Source organism: Mustelus asterias, unplaced genomic scaffold (genome assembly GCF_964213995.1).
Source record: "Mustelus asterias unplaced genomic scaffold, sMusAst1.hap1.1 HAP1_SCAFFOLD_116, whole genome shotgun sequence".
In the NCBI taxonomy this organism is placed as follows: Eukaryota; Metazoa; Chordata; class Chondrichthyes; order Carcharhiniformes; family Triakidae; genus Mustelus; species Mustelus asterias.
In genome coordinates this window covers 975,044-1,001,495 of record NW_027590156.1, presented here as the reverse complement: position 1 = coordinate 1,001,495, position 26,452 = coordinate 975,044, and the positions used below count along the sequence as shown (strand labels likewise).

Here is a 26,452-nt window from a genome sequence, read left to right as displayed (position 1 = left end):
CAGACTGGAAACTTTAACCTGCTGTTTCACTTTCATTTAGGAGCAGATCCCAGTTTTACACCAATCTCTGATTCATGTATCCAGCATTCACCGTCATTCTAAAAACAGAAGTTGCTGCAAAATCTCAGTAAGTCTGACAGAATCTGTAAAGACAGGAACAGTTAATGTTTCCAGTTGAATGTGACTCTTCTTCAGTGTCAAAACATTAGCTCTGTTTCTCTCTCCAGAGATGCTGTCAGACCTGCTGAGTTTTTACAGCACTTCTTGTTTTTATTTATGTGTTCAGGACTCAGACAAGACAATCCACAATACAAATCTTACAACTGGGCCAGGGTTTATTAACATCAGCAGAAACAGACACCAATGAAAATGGTTGGGACCTCGATGTGATTAACAGCAAAATTCAGTCCTTGCAGTCACTCATGAACATGATGGTGTTTCAGCAGGTGAGGTGACTGAGTGAATCCCTTCCCGCACACGGAGCAGGTGAATGGCCTGTCCCCAGTGTGAATTCGCTGGTGCTTTATCAGGTTGGATGATTGACTGAATCCCTTGCCACAATCAGAGCAGGTGAATGGTCTCTCCCCGGTGTGAACTCGCTGGTGTCTCAGCAGGCTGGATGAATCAATAAATCCCTTCCCACAACTGGAGCAAGTGAATGGCCTCTCTCCAGTGTGACTTCGCTGGTGTTTTAGCAGGTTGAATGACTGAGTAAATCCCATCCCACACTCGGAGCAGATAAATGGCCTCTCCCCAGTATGAACTCGCTGGTGTGCCCGCAGGTCAGAAAACCGAGTGAAACCCTTCCCACACTGAGAACAGGTGAACGGTCTCTCCCCAGTGTGCACTCGCTGGTGTGTCTGCAGATCGGATAACTGAATGAATCCCTTCCCACACTGACAACAGGTGAATGGCCTCTCCCCAGTGTGAACTCGCTGGTGCCTCCGCAGGTTGGATGAACAAGTGAATCCCTTCCCACACTGAGAGCAGTTGAATGGCCTCTCCCCAGTGTGAACTCGCTGGTGTGTCTGCAGGGTGGATAAACAAGTGAATCCCTCCCCACACCGAGTGCAGCTGAACAGCCTCTCCCCAGTGTGAACTCGCTGGTGTGTCCACAGGTTGGATGAACAAGTGAATCCCTCCCCACACTGAGAGCAGCTGAACAGCCTCTCCCCAGTGTGAACTCGCCGGTGTGTGTGCAGGCTGGATGACTGAGTGAATCCCTCCCCACACTGAGAACACGTGAACGATCTCTCCCTCGTGTGAACTCGCTGGTGCCTCTGCAGGTGGGATGAGTGAGTGAATCCCTTCCCACACTGAGAGCAGGTGAACGGTCTCTCCCCAGCGTGAACTTGCTTGTGTGACTGCAGGCTGAATGACTGAGTGAATCCCTTCCCACACTGAGAGCACGTGAATGGTCTCTCCCCAGTGTGGTTGCGCCGATGAGCTTCCAGCACTGATGGGTATCTCTATCTCTTCCCACAGTCTGCACATTTCCATGGTTTCTCCATGGTGCAGGTGTCCTTGCCTCTGTCTTGGGTGGACAATCAGTTGAAGCCTCGTCCACACACAGAACACGGGTACAGTCTCTCCCCGCTGTGAATGATGTGATATTTATTCAGGCTGTGTAACTGGTTAAAGCTCTTTAGTCAGTGCACTGGAAGACTCTCACTTGAGTGTGGCAGTGTGTTGATGCTTTTCCAGTCACACTGACACTTGCAATCTTTTCAAATTGACAGACTGGACAACAATTTCTCCTTCTAGATTCAAAGGCCGATGATATTCAGCTCCCAAGGAATATGACTCTGTCAGATCTGACGTGACGTTTGAGATTTTGGCCTGTGTTTCCTCTTTCAATATCCTGTAAAACAAGTTTACAAAAGTCATCAGTGTCAGAACAGGATAGAAATTCAGAACAGACAATTCTAGTTTCTATGGAACATTCTTTCCTATTTCAGTCCCAAAAAGCTGTAACTCTCCATCCATATCTATGGATTCTATTTAAAAATGAAAGTGGGTGGGCACTTGAAGGAAATAAACTTTCAGGAGAATGGGGATATAGAGTGGGGATGGGACTAGAATGTTATACAGAGAGTCAGCATGGACTCGAGTTACCAAATGGATTCCTTCTGTGCTGTAATGACTTTATGACTGGAAATGTATAACATCGCTACAATATTAGATTACAATGCAAGAAATAATAAATGTATTTTATTACAGAAACATAATTATCTAATCTGGGTACCATATAATAACACGAGACATATCTCTGTCCTATATTAATTTACTGTCCCCTTAAATGTCAGCCATCTCCTGCCCTTTAATTGTGAACATGAGGAAAGAGACCATCCTTTTAGACAGAAAGAAGATTAACGGTTCAGGGTGGGCAGAATGAATTACAGGGAATAAAAATGTACCAGATTTTGTTGGTCAATATAAGCTCAGAAGTGGAAGGGAAATGATCTCCAGTGGAAGAGAAACAATTCCTGAACATTGTAAGACTAAGCTGGTAAATCAGCAGTGAATAGAGTTGTGAAGTGGTAAAAACCTCATCAAGACATAGCTTGCGGAAATAATAGTTAAAATACACCCATTATTAGAGGCAGAGGAAGGTAGACAATGGCAGAGAGCTGATCAGGGAGGGCAGAGGTGAAACAGAGAAATGGATGGCTGTTTAAAAATCCATAAAAAACATGGTTAGCAAGTTTGCAGACGATACTAAATTAGGAGGTATCACTGATAACAAAGAGGGTTATGAAAAATTACAGGGGGATCTTGATCAGTTGGGGAAGTGGGTCGATGATTGGCAAATGGATTTCAGTACAGATAATACAGAGTACAGAGGCACAACCTCAGGCTAAAGGACGATCCTTTAAAACAGAGATAAAGAGGAATTTCTTCAGCCAGAGAGTGGTGAATTTGTGGAACTCGTTGCCGCAGAAGGCTGTGGAGGCCGGGTCATTGACTGTCTTTAAGACAGAGATATATAGGTTCTTGATTAATAAGGGATCAGGGGTCATGGGAAAAAGGCAGGAGAATGGGGATGAGAAAAATATCAGCCATGATTGAATGGCGGAGCAGACTCGATGGGCCGAGTGGCCTAATTCTGCTCCTATGTCTTATGGTCTTAAGTGTGAGTGTTGCATTTTGGAAAGTCAAACCAGGGTAGGACTTGTACAGTGAATGGTAAGGCCCTGGGGAGTGTTGAGGAACAAAGGAACCCAGGAGTACAAGTACATGGTTTGTTGAAAGTGGCGGCACAGGTACTCAGAGTGGTGAAGAAGGCATTTAGCACACTGGCCTTCATCAGTCAGGGCACTGAGTATAGGAGTTGGGACATTATGTTATAGTTGTATGAGTCGTTGGTGAGGCTGCACTTGGAGCATTGTGTACAGTTTTTGTCACCCTGTTATAGGAAAGACATTGATAAACTGGAAAGAGTGCAAAGAAGATTTATGAGGATGTTGCCGGGACTAATGGGCCTGAGTGATCGCGAGAGGTTGGACAGGCGAGGGCTTTATTCCTTCGAATGTAGGAGAATGTGGGGTGACTATATTGAGGTGTATTAAATCATGGGGGGCATAGATAGGATGAACCCACATTGCCGTTTTGCCAGGGTAAGAGAATTGAAAACTAGAGGACATGGGTTTAAGATTGATTAATTAATTAATGACCTCAAGTTGAGAGGGGAAAGATTAAAAGGGACCGGAGGGGCAACTTCTTCATGCAGAGGGTGGTGTGTCCATGGAATGAGCTGCCAGAGAAAGTGGTTGAGGCAGGTTTAAACAGCAGGTTTAAACATTTAAAAAGCATTTGGATAAGTACATGAATTGGAAAGGATGAGAGGGATATGAGCCAAACATGGGGAATTGGGACTAGCTGGGAGGGCACCATGGTTGGCATGGATCAGTTGGGCCCAAGGGCCTGTTTCCGTGCTGTATTGCTCTATGACTCTATGTGTTGGCTGCGTCAGCATCTATTGCCCATAACTCATTGCCCTTGAACTGAGTGGCTTGCATTGCTGGGGGATGTGGTCATTTCCTTCTTTAAAGGACATTAAATCAGATGGATTTTTACAACAATTGTCATCAACGGACTTCTAATTCTCAATTTTTACTGAATTCAAATTTCTTCATTTGCCATTGTGGGATTCGAACCCAGGGTTCACAGTGCATTGCCCTGGATCCCTGTATTACTAATCCAATGACACTATCACTGCACCATTGCCTGCCCATCCATGGTAAAGGAGTCACAATAGCCCGAGATCCATGGAATCAGAGCATGCTCTGAATTTAAATTAATGCTCACTAACACTCACCCCAAAACAATTTCACTGTTTTCATATTTTAAAATCTGCTGCAGCTCAACAGATCTCAGCGAGATTGGTGTTTGGGAAAAATGTTGCAATCTTCAGATCTTCTCCCTGTAAATGAGGAAAGTTATCGGTGTAATTCAAGGTTAGAAATTCAAGACAGACAAACATTTCTTTTGGTCTGAGTTTGCTGTGTGTAAATCTTTCCCTTCTAACCCCCTGTAAAAGGGGTTTCCAAAATCCATCAGCATCTGTCCAGAACAGAAATTCAAAACATTCTCTCCTCCTTTAACCTGGCACAGAATTACTTTAGCTGGGACAAAATTGCAGTGGAGGCAGTTCAGAGAAGATCCAGTTGGTTGATTCCTGAAATGAGGAGTTTTATCTTTCAGGTTGAGCAGTTTGGGCCTGTACTCTTTGGAGTTTTGAAGACTGAGAAGTAATCTTAATGAAATATCTGGGAATTTAAGGGCGGCATGGTAGTTAGTACTGCTGCCTCACAGCGCCAGGGTCCCAGGTTCAATTCCGGCCTTGGGTCACTGTCTGTATAGAGTTTGCACATTCTCCCCATGTCTGCGGGGGTTTCCTCCAGGTGCTCTGGTTTCCTCCCACAGTCCAAAGACGGGTTGGCCATACTAAATTGACCCTCGTGTCAGGAGGATTAGCAGGGTAAATTTGTGGGGATGGGGCCTGGGTGGGATTGTGATCGGTACAGACTCGATGGGCCGAATGGCCTCCTTCTGCACTGTAGGGATTCTATGATTTATATGATATAAGGTGCTTGACAAGGTAGATGCTGAGAGGATGTTTCCTCTGGTGTGGGAATCAAGTAAAAATAAAGGATCTCAAATGTAAGATGAAGAGAGATCTTTTCTCTCAGCGAGTTGTTGATCTTTGGAACTCTGTCTTCACCAGTGAGGATTGGAGGCAGGTCATTGAATATATTCAAAGCTGAGGTTTTGATCCACAAGAGAGTTAAGGGTATGGACGGGGTGGGGGTAGCAAAGTAGACATGATCTTATTGAATGATGCAGCAGGCTCGATGGGCCGAATGACTGGCTCCTGTTCCGAATTCTAATTCCGATGTTCTTGGGTAGCTGCGCATGCGCCCTGCTACCTATTGTCCCTCTGAAGATAGAGGTTCTGAACCAGTCCCTGAAACCACGCCCATTGTGACCCGTCACAGACAGCAGCGCATGCGCCCTCCGTCTCCGCTGAAACAAGATGGCGGCCAATAACCGGGGCCTGTTCCCGGGATAAAAGCCTGGGAGCTGTAAACCCGAGACCTGCAGGATCTTATTCGGGCCGTGCGGCCTACAGCGGATGTTTGTGAAGCCACAGCTCACTCCCGGCTCCATTTCTCCCGCAGCCCGACCGACTCACCTGCTGAAAAAAGCGGCTCCCGCACTCGCAGGGCTCCGAGCAAAATGACACTGCGCACGCTCCAGATCTTGCACCGCGCCTGTGCAATGGGCTCTGGTGGAATGAATAGAACACTTTCACACCCGCAGGGGCACGTGGGAACTAACGGCGCCATGTCAATCAAAGACAATAATAGAATTGCGCAATTGAGATCAATTAATTTTTAAAAATACATTCCTCTGAATTTGTGCGCTGCCAATCTCTATTTGTAAAATTGATGTAAACCAGTGGTCTCTTGTCGGAACAGCCCGAGTTTTTAAACTTTTCTCACTGATTCCCTCCCCCCTCCCCCTGCTCTCCTGAAGGTGCTCACACTGGTTGCGTAAATCCCCCAGAAACTGGTTTCTTTCACTTTCTTTCTCCTGAGACTGAATATTCTGTTTTACGGAATGATACATCACAGATGGAAACCATTTGGCTGACGTTTCCATGCTGTAAACCTCTGTGACTCTATCCTGCCCAGCCCGGGCTCTCTTTAAGATTTATCCAATTAATTCCACAGTTCTGCTGGCAGAGTCAGAACAATGCATAGTTACTGCAGCAATGCAGGAGGTAAATGGAGAATGTTTTTAGTTGTATATTTCGCAGACACACTCACCCCTGGAAAGATGAATCGACCGGTGTACCAAGCAAATATTAAGGTTCCACTTAAAATTAAAACAGAAGGTGCAGAAAAAAAACAGCAGTTACCAGGGCCGAGTCTGTGGTCAAAATGATGATGCTGAGCTGCTGTTAGAAAATAACCAGCAATCCAACAAGTCACTCACAATATTGAATCAAACAAAATTGATCAAAGATTCAGATAAAATATTCTGTTTTCCAACATGATGCTGTGATATTTTGTGATGGTTTCAATGTCCTCAAAATTACTTGGTGTAGTCCTGGTTTATTTTATACTCATTCCAACCCATCGCTGTCCATGAAGCACATTACCCCCACTCTGATTCTCCATCCCATCAGAGACAACTCAGTCACTGACTGGAAATTAGGGCTTTTAATGAGAGCTCTGACAACTGAGAATGCACCGTCGGCAGAATCAACCCGCGCGAACACACCCCAGACAGTGAACATAATCCCCCCCCAGACCCGAATATAAAACAGTGAACATTATCCCCCCCAGACCCGAATATAAAACAGTGAACATTATCCCCCCCAGACCCGAATATAAAACAGTGAACATTATCCCCCCCAGACCCGAATATAAAACAGTGAACATTATCCCCCAGACCCGAATATAAAACAGTGAACATTATCCCCCCAGACCCGAATATAAAACAGTGAACATTATCCCCCCCCAGACCCGAATATAAAACAGTGAACATTATCCCCCCCCCAGACCCGAATATAAAACAGTGAACATTATCCCCCCCAGACCCGAATATAAAACAGTGAACATTATCCCCCCCAGACCCGAATATAAAACAGTGAACATTATCCCCCCCAGACCCGAATATAAAACAGTGAACATTATCCCCCAGACCCGAATATAAAACAGTGAACATTATCCCCCAGACCCGAATATAAAACAGTGAACATTATCCCCCCCCAGACCCGAATATAAAACAGTGAACATTATCACCCAGACCCGAATATAAAACAGTGAACATTATCCCCCAGACCCGAATATAAAACAGTGAACGTTATCCCCCCCAGACCCGAATATAAAACAGTGAACATTATCCCCCGACCCGAATATAAAACAGTGAACATTATCCCCCAGACCCGAATATAAAACAGTGAACATTATCCCCCAGACCCGAATATAAAACAGTGAACATTATCCCCCGACCCGAATATAAAACAGTGAACATTATCCCCCAGACCCAAATATAAAACAGTGAACATTATCCCCCCCAGACCCGAATATAAAACAGTGAACATTATCCCCCAGACCCGAATATAAAACAGTGAACATTATCCCCCAGACCCGAATATAAAACAGTGAACATTATCCCCCCCAGACCCGAATATAAAACAGTAAACATTATCCCCCAGACCCGAATATAAAACAGTGAACATTATCCCCCCCAGACCCGAATATAAAACAATGAACATTATCTCCCAGACCCGAATATAAAACAGTGAACATTATCCCCCCCAGACCCGAATATAAAACAGTGAACATTATCCCCCCCAGACCCGAATATAAAACAGTGAACATTATCCCCCAGACCTGAATATAAAACAGTGAACATTATCCCCCCGAGACCCGAATATAAAACAGTGAACATTATCCCCCCCAGACCCGAATATAAAACAGTGAACATTATCCCCCCCAGACCCGAATATAAAACAGTGAACATTATCCCCCCCAGACCCGAATATAAAACAGTGAACATTATCCCCCAGACCCGAATATAAAACAGTGAACATTATCCCCCAGACCCAAATATAAAACAGTGAACATTATCTCCCCCAGACCCGAATATAAAACAGTGAACATTATCCCCCAGACCCGAATATAAAACAGTGAACATTATTCCCCCCAGACCCGAATATAAAACAATGAACATTATCTCCCAGACCCGAATATAAAACAGTGAACATTATCCCCCCCAGACCCGAATATAAAACAGTGAACATTATCCCCCCCAGACCCGAATATAAAACAATGAACATTATCCCTCCCCAGACCCGAATATAAAACAGTGAACATTATCCCCCAGACCCGAATATAAAACAGTGAACATTATCCCCCCCAGACCCGAATATAAAACAGTGAACATTATCCCCCAGACCCGAATATAAAACAGTGAACATTATCCCCCAGACCCGAATATAAAACAGTGAACATTATCCCCCCCAGACCCGAATATAAAACAGTGAACATTTGTCCCCCAGACCCGAATATAAAACAGTGAACATTACCCCCTCGACCCGAATATAAAACAGTGAACATTCTCCCCCCCAGACCCGAATATAAAATAGTGAACATTATCCCCCCCAGACCCGAATATAAAACAGTGAACATTATCCCCCCCAGACCCGAATATAAAACAATGAACATTATCCCTCCCCAGACCCGAATATAAAACAGTGAACATTATCCCCCAGACCCGAATATAAAACAGTGAACATTATCCCCCCCAGACCCGAATATAAAACAGTGAACATTATCCCCCAGACCCGAATATAAAACAGTGAACATTATCCCCCAGACCCGAATATAAAACAGTGAACATTATCCCCCCCAGACCCGAATATAAAACAGTGAACATTTGTCCCCCAGACCCGAATATAAAACAGTGAACATTATCCCCCCCAGACCCGAATATAAAACAGTGAACATTACCCCCTCGACCCGAATATAAAACAGTGAACATTCTCCCCCCCCCAACCCGAATATAAAACAGTGAACATTATTCCCCCCAGACCCGAATATAAAATAGTGAACATTATCCCCCCCAGACCCGAATATAAAACAGTGAACATTATCCCCCAGACCCGAGTATAAAACAGTGAACATTATCCCCCAGACCCGAATATAAAACAGTGAATATTACCTCCCAGACCCGAATATAAAACAGTGAACATTATCCCCCCCAGACCCGAATATAAAACAGTGAACATTATCCCCCCTAGACCCGAATATAAAACAGTGAACATTATCCCCCAGACCCAAATATAAAACAGTGAACATTATCCCCCAGACCTGAATATAAAACAGTGAACATTATCCCCCCGAGACCCGAATATAAAACAGTGAACATTATCCCCCCCAGACCCGAATATAAAACAGTGAACATTATCCCCCAGACCCGAATATAAAACAGTGAACATTATCCCCCAGACCCGAATATAAAACAGTGAACATTATCCCCCCCAGACCTGAATATAAAACAGTGAACATTATCCCCCGGACCCGAATATAAAACAATGAACATTATTCCCCCAGACCCGAATATAAAACAGTGAACATTATCCCCCCCAGACCCGAATATAAAACAGTGAACATTATCTCCCAGACCTGAATATAAAACAGTGAACATTATCCCCCAGACCCGAATATAAAACAGTGAACATTATCTCCCCCAGACCCGAATATAAAACAGTGAACATTATCTCCCAGACCTGAATATAAAACAGTGAACATTATCCCCCCCCAGACCCGAATATAAAACAGTGAACTTATCCCCCCCAGACCCGAATATAAAACAGTGAACATTATCCCCCTCACACTTGAATACAAAATTGTCCTGATGGATTCAGACAGCATTATCACAATATTCCAAATGTGGTTTTTCCAGGAATAGATTCAGCGGCTGCATCACTGGAGGCCAGAGATACTCTCCTCAAACTCGGCTCATGTGAGGAATCCCTCCAATGAGGCTCAGGAATGCTGCAACCAGAGTCACGTGACCACCAAGTGTGTAACTGAACAAACTACCGCAACGTTGAAGATGTGTTTCAGTGTGAAATGATTTGTTTAACCTGTTGCTTCAGATTTGAGAGAAAATGTCCCTTTCTGGGGTAATTTGACCTTGACCCAGGCACTTTTCAGATCTGAAAGTGATGGCCTTTAGGACAACCACAAGGCTGCACAATACAGAGGGAACACTAATCTGTTTCATTCTGCAACTATGTCGTGGTTACACGAGTGATACTTTCCACTAATTAGCTGCCAGCACCAAAAAGGCATTCAGCCTCCCACACAAATGAGCAAGGCTGTATGAATATCTTTGCCAGTGCAGTGCCGGGTACTGGGCTGTACATCCCAGTGAGTGGCTGATAGAATAAAACAGCATGTTCCTTGATCTGTCAGAATAGGTAGTGATTTTTTGCAGCCGACACTCACCAAACCAAAAATACAATGTTTACTGTCAATACAGATTGGGCAGCACTTGCTGAACAATCCTGAGTGTGTCAATAGCTACACTCATAACCAATTGAAGATAATCAGTCGAGTTCATAATATGGCTCAGTTGTAGTTGCGAAAAGCAACTTATTTATATGCAGCGATCCTTTCCCTGCAAACAAAAGGAGAATTTTCAAGTCTTGCACCTTTTTTGAATTTCCCAGAAGCTTGAGAAACCGACAGTCTTCTATTGATTTCTCCATGGTGATGCTTCAAGTCAATGAGAGTCCACCAATTGTGATCATTTCAAATTTGGCATTTTTCTGTTTGTCCTGATGAGTGCATGATGAAGAGATTCAGCAACAGGTCTCCTTTTTCAGCAATATTCAAGTTCAGTTCTAACAAGTATCTGTGCATTGTTTTATGTTCCTTGATAATTAAATGTGATCGTGGAAGTGTCACTGTGAATAATGTGCAAGTCAGTAAGAATTGTCAGCATTTTCTAATTGGAAATCTTAATCAGTGGAACCTTTCAGACACCGAATTGTACAGTTTGCACCAAACATCAATTTAAGATTGCAGGAAAAGTTCATAAACTTATTATCAACAAGTTCCTGTTGAAAGTTCCTGAACATAAAAAAAATCACAGATGGTGCTTTCAAAAAGGGACACAGCAGCCCTGAAAATCAGTGACATCTCAGAATATTAAACTTCAGCCAGTTGTAGTGATTGTTAATGTCAGCAGAAACAAACCAAATATTGTCAGACTATCAATCCTGGATGTGATTAACAGCTGCAGTAACTGCAAAATCCAACTCCTGCAGGCAATTGTGAACTTGCAGATGTGTCAGCAAGTGGGATGACCGAGTGTATCCCTTCCCACACACAGAGCAGGTGAATGGCCTCTCCCCAGTGTGGGTGAGCTCATGTAAATGCAGGCTGCCAGACTGAGTGACTCCCTTCCCACACACGGAGCAGGTGAATGGTCTCTCCCCAGTGTGAGTGCGTTGATGAGCAGTGAGGATTGATAACTGCCTGAAACTCTTTCCACAGTATGTGCAAATAAATGGCTTCTCCTCAGTGTGAATTCGCTGATGTGACAGGAGGCCGGATGAATTGGTGAATTCCCTCCCACATGTGGAACAGGTAAACGGCCTTTCCCCAGTGTGAACTCGCCTGTGTGCACTGAGGTTGGATGAAGACCTGAACCTCTTTCCACAGGAAGTGCAGCTGAACGGTCTCTCCTCTGTGTGAACTCGCTGGTGTGACAGCAGGTTAGATGACAGAGTGAATCTCTTACCACACACAGAACAGGTGAATGGCTTCTCTCCTGTGTGAATTCGCTGGTGTGACCAAAGACCGGATGGCCCAGCAAACTCCTTCCCACACAAGGAGCAGGTGAACGATCTCTCCCCAGTGTGAACTCGCTGATGTGCACTGAGGTTGGATGAACATGAGAACCGCTTTCCACAGGTGGAGCAGCTGAACGGCCTCTCCTCAGTGTGAATTCGCTGGTGTAACAGCAGGTGGGATGAGGTAGTGAATCCTTTCCCACACACAGAACAGGTGAATGACCTCTCTCCAGTGTAACTGTGTCTATGGTTTTCCAGCAAGTATGGATAATTGAATCCTTTACCACAATCATCACATTTCCATGGTTTCTCCATTTTCCCCACCCCAATGTGACCGTGTCGATAGGCTTCCAACCGGGATGGATAATTGAATCCTTTACCAGAATCCTCACATTTCCACGGTTTGTCCATGGTGCTGGTGTCCTTCTGTCTTTCCAGGTTGGATGATTAGTTGAAGCCTCATCCACATACAGACCATGTGTATGGTTTCTCCCCACTGTGAATGGTGTGGTGTTTTTCAGGCTGTGTAACTGGTTAAAGCTCTATCCACAGTCAGTTCACTGGAGCACTCTCACTCGGGTGTGTGTGTGTGTGTGTCTCAGTTCTTTTTCTGTCACATTGAATTGTGAAATTTTCTGTCACTGACAAAACAGGGAATGAATTCTCTAGGTGTAGGAGGGATAGGTAATGGGCGTCTCTGCCCAGGTGGCAAGGCGAGATCAGAGAGGGAAATAAGGGAGGGTGGGGTAGGTGGGTGGGGGTTCAGTTGCTCACTCCCCGGAGTTAGAGAGAGAGAGAGGAGGTTGGAGGAGCAGGAGGGAGGACGATGGACAGGGCACTGAGGAGGGCCGGTGCCCCAGTCGGGCGGGGGGGGGGGGGGGGTGCCGGTGTTGGGGGCGGCAGCAGTAGGTAGGGGGACTTTGCTCCTTCAGCCCTCTTGGGCGAAACAGTTTAAGTCCAGGGTGTCTTCACCCCCATCCCTGCAGATGGAAAACAGTCTTAATATTCTTCCCCCTCTCCTTTTCAGGCACCGACCTTCTGATGATGAGGGCACCAGCCCAGCCACTCAGTCCCTTGATGTTGAAATGTTTAAGTCCTCCTTCCTGTAGATGAAAAAAACAACAAAGAGAAACTCTCTCTGTGTCTTCTCTCCCTCCAGGGAGAGAGCACCCTCCAGTAGTCGGACGGCAGCAAGCAGGCAGGCAGGCCGGATGGCAGGCATGCAGGCAGGCCGGACGGCAGGTAGGCCGGATGGCAGGCAGGCAGGCGATAGCTGTCTTCCTTCCCCCTTCTTTCCTTCCTTCCTTCTTCCTGGAAGTCAACAATTCAGCAGAAACAACAAAGACGGGTGTCTCCAGTGAGCAAGCTCCGTAACTCCCAGATGTTGGTTTCTTTTTGTTTATTACAAAGACGTTAATACAAAACAATTACAAATACACAAAGAACAAATGTGAAAAAATACATTACCAATGGCTAACGCCATCCATTTATCAGTTACTACCTTCCATTTCGGAAGGGTTCATCGTCAATTACAGTTTTCCAGGGCATTGCCCTCAAAATACACCTCCATTTACGAATCATAATCTACAAATCTACAAACATTAACACAACACTACAACTGTACACGACAAAAAATAAACACTGAAGCATAAGGGCACCGTCCCCCGGGTTTGTCCACCTGCCGGGGGATGCAACCCTCCAGTGGTACTCATATCCGGGGGTTACACCTTACGGATGTTCAGCCGGAGGGGGGAAATGGGGAAACCGCCCCGCCTACTCAATCCGGAATCCCTTCCGGAATTTCAGCCGGGGCGGTGGGAGAGTCTCTCCAGGGTACTCAGTTCGGGCCTGCCTTCCCAATTTTTCTCCCGGAGAATAAAAATCCCTCTGGTGTTACTATGTCCGGGGCTTCACCACCCAGAACTTTCCCCAAGTGGATGTCACACCCCCCGGGGGTGACTTTATCCAGGGGGGGATGCCCCCCAGGCCACAAATAACGCAAGAAAATAGACGGGGGCCGGAACAAACCACCAACTATCATAACAGGAAAACCACATATTACAATAACAAACAATCCATTCACAACCATACAATTGTGAAACATTTCGGAGGCATCGCCTTCCAGAGCTTCGCCCATCAACATTCCACCGTCCGAAGTCGACAACGCTCAACTACAGTCCTCCAAAGTCCACCACTCCGGGCCAGAACTTCCAAAATCACACCCACTGGGGCTGCACCGTCTGGGGTCACACCTTCCGCGGCTGAACCTTCCGAAACCATAGTTCCCAAATGGCTCCTCCCTGGCTTGGGTCTTCCGAGATTGCATCTACCTGGGCCACGCCTTTCAAGGCACAGGAATCCCAGCGAGAGCAGCATTCAACAAGCCCCAGCCGAAACAAAAAGTTCTTGCACAAGTCACGAACCCAAGCACTTGAAACAGAAACTTCACGCCGACCAAGGCGTTCCTCCCAGCGGCCACATTTCCAAAAGCTCACCGCAAGGCGCGCATTAAGTCCTTATCCTCTGCCCGCCCCCTGCCTGGAGCACACTCTACTGGCCAACACGCAAAGCGAACGGCCAATATGGTGGACTGGCTGGACAATCCAATCTTTCCCACTCACAGATGTTGGCTTCTTTTTGTTTATTACAAATACGTTAATACAAAACAATTACAAATACACAAAGAACAAATGTGAAAAAAATACATTACCAATGGCTAACGCCATCCATTTATCAGTTACTACCTTCCATTTCGGAAGGGTTCATCATCAATTACAGTTTTCCAGGGCATTGCCCTCAAAATACACCTCCATTTACAAATCATAATCTACAAATCTACAAACATTAACACAACACTACAACTGTACACAACAAAAAATAAACACTGAAGCATAAGGGCACCGTCCCCTGGGTTTGTCCACCTGCCGGGGGATGCAACCCTCCAGTGGTACTCATATCCGGGGGTTACACCTTAGGGATGTTCAACCGGAGGGGGGAAATGGGGGAAACCACCCCGCTTACTCAATCCGGAATCCCTTCCGGAATTTCAGCCGGGGCGGTGGGAGAGTCTCTCCAGGGTACTCAGTTCGGGCCTGCCTTCCCAATTTTTCTCCCGGAGAATAAAAATCCCTCTGGTGTTACTATGTCCGGGGCTTCACCACCCAGAACTTTCCCCAAGTGGATGTCACACCCCCCGGGGGTGACTTTATCCAGGGGGGGGATGCCCCCCAGGCCACAAATAACGCAAGAAAATAGACGGGGGCCGGAACAAACCACCAACTACCATAACAGGAAAACCACATATTACAATAACAAACAATCCATGAAAAATACATTACCGATGGCTAACACCATCCATTTATCAATTACAACCTTCCATTTCGGAAGGGTTCATCGTCAATTACAGTTTTCCAGGGCATTGCCCTCAAAATACACCTCCATTTACAAATCATAATCTACAAATCTACAAACATTAACACAACACTACAACTGTACACAACAAAAAATAAACACTGGAGCATAAGGGCACCGTCCCCTGGGTTTGTCCACCTGCCGGGGGATGCAACCCTCCAGTGGTACTCATATCCGGGGGTTACACCTTACGGATGTTCAGCCGGAGGGGGGAAATGGGGGAAACCACCCCGCCTACTCAATCCGGACTGCCTTCCGGAATTTCAGCCGGGGCGGTGGGAGAGTCTCTCCAGGGTACTCAGTTCGGGCCTGCCTTCCCAATTTTTCTCCCGGAGAATAAAATCCCTCTGGTGTTACTATGTCCGGGGCTTCACCACCCAGAGCATTTTCCCAAGTGGATGTCACACCCCCCGGGGGTGACTTTATCCAGGGGGGGATGCCCCCCAGGCCACAATAACGCAAGAAAATAGACGGGGGCCGGAACAAACCACCAACTATCATAACAGGAAAACCACATATTACAATAACAAACAATCCATGAACAACCACACAAGTGTGAAACATTTCGGAGGCATCGCCTTCCAGAGCTTCGCCCATCAACATTCCACCGTCCGAAGTCGACAACGCTCAACTACAGTCCTCCAAAGTCCACCACTCCGGGCCAGAACTTCCAAAATCACACCCACTGGGGCTGCACCGTCTGGGGTCACACCTTCCGCGGCTGAACCTTCCGAAACCATAGTTCCAAAATGGCTCCTCCCTGGCTTGGGTCTTCCGAGATTGCATCTCCCTGGGCCACGCCTTTCAAGGCACAGGAATCCCAGCGAGAGCAGCATTCAACAAGCCCCAGCCGAAACAAAAAGTTCTTGCACAAGTCACGAACCCAAGCACTTGAAACAGAAACTTCACGCCGACCAAGGCGTTCCTCCCAGCGGCCACATTTCCAAAAGCTCACCGCAAGGCGCGCATTAAGCCCGCCTTGAACTCCTTATCCTCTGCTCGCCCCCTGCCTGGAGCACACTATACTGGCCAACACGCAAAGCGAACGGCCAACATGGTGGACTGGCTGGACAATCCAATCTTTCCCACTCACAGATGTTGGTTTCTTTTTGTTTATTACAAATACGTTAATACAAAGCAATTACAAATACACAAAAAATACATTACCAATGGCTAACGCCATCCATTTATCAGTTACTATCTTCTATTTCGGAAGGGTTCACTAACGGTCATAGTTTTCCAGGGCATTGCCCTCTCAATACACCTCCAATTACAAATCATAATCTACAAAGTGACAAACATTAGTACAACACAACAAGAATAAACATTGCAGCATATCCGCCGCCCTCCAGGGCACCGCCTCCCGGGTTTTTCCCCTGCCGGGGGATGCAACCCTCCAGAGGTACTCAGGTCCGGGGGTTCCACCTGACGGATGTTCGACTGGAGGCGGGGGGACAGGAAAACCACCCCGAACCTACTCAATCCGGACTGCCTTCCGGATTTTCGGCTGGGGCGGTGGGAAAAGCTCTCCGGGATACTCAATTCGGCCTGCCTTCCCAATTTTTCTCCCGGAGAACAAAACCCCCCCGGTGTTACCCCTCTGGGTGCCCCAGACACTTTCCCCAACTGGATGTCACACCCCCCCGGGGGTCACTCTATCCAGGGGAGGGGAGGGGAGGGGGGGGGATACCCCCCAGGCCACAAACAATGCAAAGATTTTCCGTTGGTTAGTACAAACACGATATTACAAAACAATTACAAATGAACAAAGAACAAATCTGAAAAATACATTACCGATGGCTAACACCATCCATTTATCAATTACTACCTTCCATTTCGGAAGGGTTCATCATCAATTACAGTTTTCCAGGGCATTGCCCTCAAAATACACCTCCATTTACAAATCATAATCTACAAATCTACAAACATTAACACAACACTACAACTGTACACAACAAAAAATAAACACTGAAGCATAAGGGCACCGTCCCCTGGGTTTGTCCACCTGCCGGGGGATGCAACCCTCCAGTGGTACTCATATCCGGGGGTTACACCTTACGGATGTTCAGCCGGAGGGGGGAAATGGGGAAACCACCCCGAACCTACTCAATCCGGAATCCCTTCCGGAATTTCAGCCGGGGCGGTGGGAGAGTCTCTCCAGGGTACTCAGTTCGGGCCTGCCTTCCCAATTTTTCTCCCGGAGAATAAAATCCCTCTGGTGTTACTATGTCCGGGGCTTCACCACCCAGAGCATTTTCCCAAGTGGATGTCACACCCCCCGGGGGTGACTTTATCCAGGGGGGGATGCCCCCCAGGCCACAAATAACGCAAGAAAATAGACGGGGGCCGGAACAAACCACCAACTATCATAACAGGAAAACCACATATTACAATAACAAACAATCCATGAACAACCATACAATTGTGAAACATTTCGGAGGCATCGCCTTCCAGAGCTTCGCCCATCAACATTCCACCGTCCGAAGTCGACAACGCTCAACTACAGTCCTCCAAAGTCCACCACTCCGGGCCAGAACTTCCAAAATCACACCCACTGGGGCTGCACCGTCTGGGGTCACACCTTCCGCGGCTGAACCTTCCGAAACCATAGTTCCCAAATGGCTCCTCCCTGGCTTGGGTCTTCCGAGACTGCATCCACCCGGGCCACGCCTTTCAAGGCACAGGAATCCCAGCGAGAGCAGCATTCAACAAGCCCCAGCCGAAACAAAAAGTTCTTGCACAAGTCACGAACCCAAGCACTTGAAACAGAAACTTCACGCCGACCAAGGCGTTCCTCCCAGCGGCCACATTTCCAAAAGCTCACCGCAAGGCGCGCATTAAGCCCGCCTTGAACTCCTTATCCTCTGCCCGCCCCCTGCCTGGAGCACACTATACTGGCCAACACGCAAAGCGAACGGCCAATATGGTGGACTGGCTGGACAATCCAATCTTTCCCACTCACAGATGTTGGTTTCTTTTTATTTATCACAAATACGTTAATACAAAGCAATTACAAATACACAAAAAATACATTACCAATGGCTAACGCCATCCATTTATCAGTTACTATCTTCTATTTCGGAAGGGTTCACTAACGGTCATAGTTTTCCAGGGCATTGCCCTCTCAATACACCTCCAATTACAAATCATAATCTACAAAGTGACAAACATTAGTACAACACAACAAGAATAAACATTGCAGCATATCCGCCGCCCTCCAGGGCACCGCCTCCTGGGTTTTTCCCCTGCCGGGGGATGCAACCCTCCAGAGGGACTCAGGTCCGGGGGTTCCACCTGACGGATGTTCGACTGGAGGCGGGGGGACAGGAAAACCACCCCGAACCTACTCAATCCGGACTGCCTTCCGGATTTTCGGCTGGGGCGGTGGGAAAAGCTCTCCGGGATACTCAATTCGGCCTGCCTTCCCAATTTTTCTCCCGGAGAACAAAACCCCCCCGGTGTTACCCCTCTGGGTGCCCCGGACACTTTCCCCAACTGGATGTCACACCCCCCGGGGGTCACTCTATCCAGGGGGGGTGGGGGGGGTGATACCCCCCAGGCCACAAACAATGCAAAGATTTTCCGTTGGTTAGTACAAACACGATATTACAAAACAATTACAAATGAACAAAGAACAAATCTGAAAAATACATTACCGATGGCTAACACCATCCATTTATCAATTACTACCTTCCATTTCGGAAGGGTTCATCGTCAATTACAGTTTTCCAGGGCATTGCCCTCAAAATACACCTGCATTTACAAATCATAATCTACAAATCGACAAACATTAACACAACACTACAACTGTACACAACAAAAAATAAGCACTGAAGCATAAGGGCACCGTCCCCTGGGTTTGTCCACCTGCCGGGGGATGCAACCCTCCAGTGGTACTCATATCCGGGGGTTACACCTTACGGATGTTCAGCCGGAGGGGGGAAATGGGGGAAACCACCCCGCCTACTCAATCCGGAATCCCTTCCGGAATTTCAGCCGGGGCGGTGGGAGAGTCTCTCCAGGGTACTCAGTTCGGGCCTGCCTTCCCAATTTTTCTCCCGGAGAATAAAAATCCCTCTGGTGTTACTATGTCCGGGGCTTCACCACCCAGAACTTTCCCCAAGTGGATGTCACCCCCCCCGGGTGTGACTTTATCCAGGGGGGGATGCCCCCCAGGCCACAAATAACGCAAGAAAATAGACGGGGGCCGGAACAAACCACCAACTATCATAACAGGAAAACCACATATTACAATAACAAACAATCCCTGAACAACCATACAATTGTGAAACATTTCGGAGGCACCGCCTTCCAGAGCTTCGCCCATCAACATTCCACCGTCCGAAGTCGACAACGCTCAACTACAGTCCTCCAAAGTCCACCACTCCGGGCCAGATCTTCCAAAATCACACCCACTGGGGCTGCACCGTCTGGGGTCACACCTTCCGCGGCTGAACCTTCCGAAACCATAGTTCCCAAATGGCTCCTCCCTGGCCTGGGTCCTCCGAGATTGCATCTACCTGGGCCACGCCCTTCAAGGCACAGGAATCCCAGCGAGAGCAGCATTCAACAAGCCCCAGCCGAAACAAAAAGTTCTTGCACAAGTCACGAACCCAAGCACTTGAAACAGAAACTTCACGCCGACCAAGGCGTTCCTCCCAGCGGCCACATTTCCAAAAGCTCACCGCAAGGCGCGCATTAAGCCCGCCTTGAACTCCTTATCCTCTGCCCGCCCCCTGCCTGGAGCACACTATACTGGCCAACACGCAAAGCGAACGGCCAATATGGTGGACTGGCTGGACAATCCAATCTTTCCCACTCACAGATGTTGGCTTCTTTTTGTTTATTACAAATACGTTAATACAAAACAATTACAAATACACAAAGAACAAATGTGAAAAAAATACATTACCAATGGCTAACGCCATCCATTTATCAGTTACTACCTTCCATTTCGGAAGGGTTCATCGTCAATTACAGTTTTCCAGGGCATTGCCCTCAAAATACACCTCCATTTACAAATCATAATCTACAAATCTACAAACATTAACACAACACTACAACTGTACACAACAAAAAATAAACACTGAAGCATAAGGGCACCGTCCCCTGGGTTTGTCCACCTGCCGGGGGATGCAACCCTCCAGTGGTACTCATATCCGGGGGTTACACCTTACGGATGTTCAGCCGGAGGGGGGAAATGGGGGAAACCACCCCGCCTACTCAATCCGGAATCCCTTCCGGAATTTCAGCCGGGGCGGTGGGAGAGTCTCTCCAGGGTACTCAGTTCGGGCCTGCCTTCCCAATTTTTCTCCCGGAGAATAAAAATCCCTCTGGTGTTACTATGTCCGGGGCTTCACCACCCAGAACTTTCCCCAAGTGGATGTCACACCCCCCGGGGGTGACTTTTTCCAGGGGGGGATGCCCCCCAGGCCACAAATAACGCAAAAAAAATAGACGGGGGCCGGAACAAACCACCAACTATCATAACAGGAAAACCACATATTACAATAACAAACAATCCATGAAAAATACATTACCGATGGCTAACACCATCCATTTATCAATTACTACCTTCCATTTCGGAAGGGTTCATCGTCAATTACAGTTTTCCAGGGCATTGCCTTCAAAATACACCTCCATTTACAAATCATAATCTACAAATCTACAAACATTAACAACACTACAACTGTACACAACAAAAAAATAAACACTGAATCATAGGGGCACCGTCCCCTGGGTTTGTCCACCTGCCGGGGGATGCAACCCTCCAGTGGTACTCATATCCGGGGGTTACACCTTACGGATGTTCAGCCGGAGGGGGGAAATGGGGAAACCACCCCGCCTACTCAATCCGGACTGCCTTCCGGAATTTCAGCCGGGGCGGTGGGAGAGTCTCTCCAGGGTACTCAGTTCGGGCCTGCCTTCCCAATTTTTCTCCCGGAGAATAAAAATCCCTCTGGTGTTACTATGTCCGGGGCTTCACCACCCAGAGCATTTTCCCAAGTGGATGTCACACCCCCCGGGGGTGACTTTATCCAGGGGGGGATGCCCCCCAGGCCACAATAACGCAAGAAAATAGACGGGGGCCGGAACCACCAACTATCATAACAGGAAAACCACATATTACAATAACAAACAATCCATGAACAACCATACAATTGTGAAACATTTCGGAGGCATCGCCTTCCAGAGCTTCGCCCATCAACATTCCACCGTCCGAAGTCGACAACGCTCAACTACAGTCCTCCAAAGTCCACCACTCCGGGCCAGAACTTCCAAAATCACACTCACTGGGGCTGCACCGTCTGGGGTCACACCTTCCGCGGCTGAACCTTCCGAAACCATAGTTCCCAAATGGCTCCTCCCTGGCTTGGGTCTTCCGAGATTGCATCTACCTGGGCCACACCTTTCAAGGCACAGGAATCCCAGCGAGAGCAGCATTCAACAAGCCCCAGCCGAGACAAAAAGTTCTTGCACAAGTCACGAACCCAAGCACTTGAAACAGAAACTTCACGCCGACCAAGGCGTTCCTCCCAGCGGCCACATTTCCAAAAGCTCACCGCAAGGCGCGCATTAAGCCCGCCTTGAACTCCTTATCCTCTGCCTGCCCGCCCCCTGCCTGGAGCACACTATACTGGCCAACACGCAAAGCGAACGGCCAATATGGTGGACTGGCTGGACAATCCAATCTTTCCCACTCACAGATGTTGGTTTCTTTTTGTTTATTACAAATACGTTAATACAAAACAATTACAAATACACAAAGAACAAATGTGAAAAAATACATTACCAATGGCTAACGCCATCCATTTATCAGTTACTACCTTCCATTTCGGAAGGGTTCATCGTCAATTACAGTTTTCCAGGGCATTGCCCTCAAAATACACCTCCATTTACAAATCATAATCTACAAACCTACAAATATTAACACAACACTACAACTGTACACAACAAAGAATAAACACTGAAGCATAAGGGCACCGTCCCCTGGGTTTGTCCACCTGCCGGGGGATGCAACCCTCCAGTGGTACTCATATCCGGGGGTTACACCTTACGGATGTTCAGCCGGAGGGGGGAAATGGGGGAAACCACCCCGCCTACTCAATCTGGAATCCCTTCCGGAATTTCAGCCGGGGCGGTGGGAGAGTCTCTCCAGGGTACTCAGTTCAGGCCTGCCTTCCCAATTTTTCTCCCGGAGAATAAAAATCCCTCTGGTGTTACTATATCCGGGGCTTCACCACCCAGAACTTTCCCCAAGTGGATGTCACACCCCCCGGGGGTGACTTTATCCAGGGGGGGATGCCCCCCAGGCCACAAATAACGCAAGAAAATAGACAATAGACGGGGGCCGGAACAAACCACCAACTACCATAACAGGAAAACCACATATTACAATAACAAACAATCCATGAAAAATACATTACCGATGGCTAACACCATCCATTTATCAATTACTACCTTCCATTTCGGAAGGGTTCATCGTCAATTACAGTTTTCCAGGGCATTGCCCTCAAAATACACCTCCATTTACAAATCATAATCTACAAATCTACAAACATTAACACAACACTACAACTGTACACAAACAAAAAATAAACACTGAAGCATAAGGGCACCGTTCCCTGGGTTTGTCCACCTGCCGGGGGATGCAACCCTCCAGTGGTACTCATATCCGGGGGTTACACCTTACGGATGTTCAGCCCGAGGGGGGAAATGGGGAAACCACCCCGCCTACTCAATCCGGAATCCCTTCCGGAATTTCAGCCGGGGCGGTGGGAGAGTCTCTCCAGGGTACTCAGTTCGGGCCTGCCTTCCCAATTTTTCTCCCGGAGAATAAAATCCCTCTGGTGTTACTATGTCCGGGGCTTCACCACCCGGAACTTTCCCCAAGTGGATGTCACACCCCCCGGGGGTGACTTTATCCAGGGGGGGATGCCCCCCAGGCCACAATAACGCAAGAAAATAGACGGGGGCCGGAACCACCAACTATCATGACATGAAAACCACATATTACAATAACAAACAATCCATGAACAACCATACAATTGTGAAACATTTCGGAGGCATCGCCTTCCAGAGCTTCGCTCATCAACATTCCACCGTCCGAAGTCGACAACGCTCAACTACAGTCCTCCAAAGTCCACCACTCCGGGCCAGAACTTCCAAAATCACACCCACTGGGGCTGCACCGTCTGGGGTCACACCCTCCGCGGCTGAACCTTCCGAAACCATAGTTCCCAAATGGCTCCTCCCTGGCTTGGGCCCTCCGAGATTGCATCCACCTGGGCCACGCCTTTCAAGGCACAGGAATCCCAGCGAGAGCAGCATTCAACAAGCCCCAGCCGAAACAAAAAGTTCTTGCACAAGTCACGAACCCAAGCACTTGAAACAGAAACTTCACGCCGACAAAGGCGTTCCTCCCAGCGGCCACATTTCCAAAAGCTCACCGCAAGGCGCGCATTAAGCCCGCCTTGAACTCCTTATCCTCTGCCCGCCCCCTGCCTGGAGCACACCATACTGGCCAACACGCAAAGCGAACGGCCAATATGGTGGACTGGCTGGACAATCCAATCTTTCCCACTCACAGATGTTGGCGACAGGAGGGAGTTTCAGTCTATCTGAAGATCAATCTTCATTCACACAAAGCCCGCGCTCTGATTGGGTGGAAGACCAGAGTCCTTCCGGTCCTCCAACTCTTCCCATTGGTCAACACCTCAGCATGAAGATCAGAGGGTGGGTTCTCCCCCGCACATGCGCAGCTTCCCCTCTCCCTCGCACATTTGCAGTCCCGGGCCGGGGAGAGGGGGAGATCCCCGAGCGGCTTCTCTGACGGAGCCGTCAGCCGGTGCCTGGAAACCTTGGTTCGATGTGGTGGAGGGGGAGGGGAACAATGGGTGGGGGCGGGGCTCCTGGGTCCGCGCGCCCGGGCCTGCGCACTGGAACCCGGAGACGTCACTGCGGAGCAGAGAGATTCCTATTGGCTGATTCAGACGCTCTATCGTGGCGTCACAATGCGGACGTTGGCCAATAAGCTTCAGAGTGAAACTTCCGCCGCTGGGCAACATCTTTTCTTTTCTTTTTCTTTTCTCCCCCTTTCCATTTCTTTCCTCATTCTGGGGGAAATTGGGGACTTGCAGCAACTGAAGGGAATGAAGTGAATCTGTATATTCCACACATTTTTACTCCAGTAATGTAGACATTTATCTGTCTGGCAGCCTGCATGGAAAGTTTCAGCACTCTGCGTCCAGGGCAGGAAGCAGTGAGCATGGATCTGTCAATCACACATGAGGACGGCCTCAACCGGGATCTTGGGTTCATGTCACACTATCTGTAACCCCCACGACTTGCCTGGACTTGCAAAATCTCACTAACTGTCCTGGCTAGAGACAATACACATCTCTTTAACCTGTGCTTAACCCTCTCTCCACTCACATTGTCTGTACCTTTAAGACTTGAATACCTGTAAAGACTCGCATTCCAACCATTATTTTGAAAATTGAGTTTGTGTCTCTGTGCCCTGTTTGTGAACAGAACTCCCACTCACCTGATGAAGGGGCAGCGCTCCAAAAGCCTGTGGCTTATGCTACCAAATAAACCTGTTGGACTTTAACCTGGTGTTGTGAGACTTCTTTCCGTGCTTACCCCAGTCCAACGCCGGCATCTCCACACTCTGAGTGGAAACAGAGAGAAGTAGGAGAGGCTGGAGGTGAGGAGAGAGATTTTATACATCTACAAATCAACAGAAACTTTGACAGAATTCAAAGATGTGCGGGTTAGGTTGATTGGCCATGCTAAAAATTGCCCCTTAGAGTCCTGAGATGCGTAGGTTAGAGGGATTAGTGGGTAAAATATGTAGGGATATGGGGGAAGGGCCTGGGTGGGATTGTGGTCGGTGCAGACTCGATGGGCCGAATGGCCTCCTTCTGCACTGTAGGGTTTCTATGATTTCTATGAATTTCCAAACCCTGTGAACATCATCAGCTCCAAGTTCCTCTCCAACTCACACACCATCCTGACTTGTCTGACATCCAGTACTGAAAGAACAGAAATTTATTTCATATAAATACTGGGAAGACTGAACCCATTGTGTTCAGTCCCCACTACAACTCCACTCCCTCACCAACAACTTTATCTCTCCTCCTGGCAACTGTCTGAGGCTGAACCAGGCTGTTCACAACCAGGGTGAAATAGTTCATCCCAAGATGAGCTTCCAGCCACATGTCCACATCATCATCAAGACCACCTTCATTCATAGATGCATTAATAGTAATTAATTAACAATAATGAATAATAAAATACAGTGTGGAAGGAGGCCATTCAGCCCATCGAGCCTGCACTGACAACAATCCCATCCAGGCCCTATCCACATATTTACCTGTTAATCCCCCTGATACCAAGTGGCAATTTATCATGGCCAATCCGTCGAACCGGCACATCTTTGGACTGTGGAAGGAAACCGGAACACCCGGAGGAAACCCACACAGACACGGGGAGAATGTAGAAACTCTGCACAGACAATGACCCGAGGCTGGAATTGAACCCGGGTCCCTGGCGCTGTTAGGCAGCTGCACTAACCACTGTGCCACCGGGCCACATGTCAGTGCCATCGCCCGACTCCAGCCCAGTCTCAGCTCATCTGGAACCCTCACCCATTCCATTGTGACGTCACACTATCACCCATTCCATTGTGACATCACACTCGCACCCATTCCATTGTGATGTCACACTCTCACCCATTCCATTGTGATGTCACACTCACCCATTCCATTGTGACGTCACACCCTCACCCATTCCATTGTGACGTCACACTCTCACCCATTCCATTGTGACGTCAGGGCTTCACTCTCCGATCACAATCCCTGCCGGCCTCCCACATGCAGCCTCAATGGCGGCAGTAAGCCCGGGTCTAACACTACAAGCTGCCGCTCCATTTGGTACAAAGGGGGGGACCGGGAAGTTCATTTCCGGGGTTTGGGTTTGAACAACATGTTCACAAAGTCTCTCCACCCACCCGCCACATTTATCATTCCCCGCACGCCGCCCTCTACCTCGTATTGATCTCGCTTCCGAGTAAAAACCATCCGTCTGTCCGTCGCCATTACCCGCACTGCGCATGCTTCAGGTCCCGCCCCTCGTTCACTCCGATTGGTTGGAGGA

At 47.9% G+C, this 26,452-nt stretch overlaps 3 protein-coding genes across 3 annotated transcripts in view; 2 read left to right on the top strand and 1 right to left on the bottom strand.

Moving 5' to 3' along the window:
• Window positions 1-26,452, top strand: part of LOC144484595 (uncharacterized) — a 185,593-nt gene that overhangs the window by 55,221 nt on the left and 103,920 nt on the right. The gene's annotated exons all lie outside the window — the stretch shown is intronic.
• LOC144484581 (uncharacterized) overlaps window positions 1-26,452 on the top strand; it is a 59,941-nt gene that overhangs the window by 31,739 nt on the left and 1,750 nt on the right. The gene's annotated exons all lie outside the window — the stretch shown is intronic.
• On the bottom strand, window positions 417-26,394 carry LOC144484572 (uncharacterized). Its single transcript, XM_078203057.1, has 4 exons — window positions 26,344-26,394; window positions 13,052-13,192; window positions 11,366-11,788; window positions 417-1,364 (listed from the first exon to the last, which is right to left on the bottom strand). The coding sequence occupies exons 1-4, from the start codon at window positions 26,392-26,394 to the stop codon at window positions 417-419; spliced, it is 1,563 nt and encodes a 520-aa protein (XP_078059183.1).

What these genes read in the sequence shown, in the direction of transcription:
- LOC144484572 (XM_078203057.1), bottom strand. Translation starts at nt 26,394, where the DNA reads ATGGCGACGGACAGACGGATGGTTTTTACTCGGAAGCGAGATCAATAC. An exon ending in GGAAGCGAGATCAATACGAG is followed by an intron (nt 13,193 to 26,343) that starts GTAGAGGGCGGC and finishes GTTGACTTCCAG; the next exon opens with GAAGAAGGAAGGAAGGAAAG. An exon ending in TGCCGTCCGACTACTGGAGG is followed by an intron (nt 11,789 to 13,051) that starts GTGCTCTCTCCC and finishes CTGTCACACCAG; the next exon opens with CGAGTTCACACAGAGGAGAG.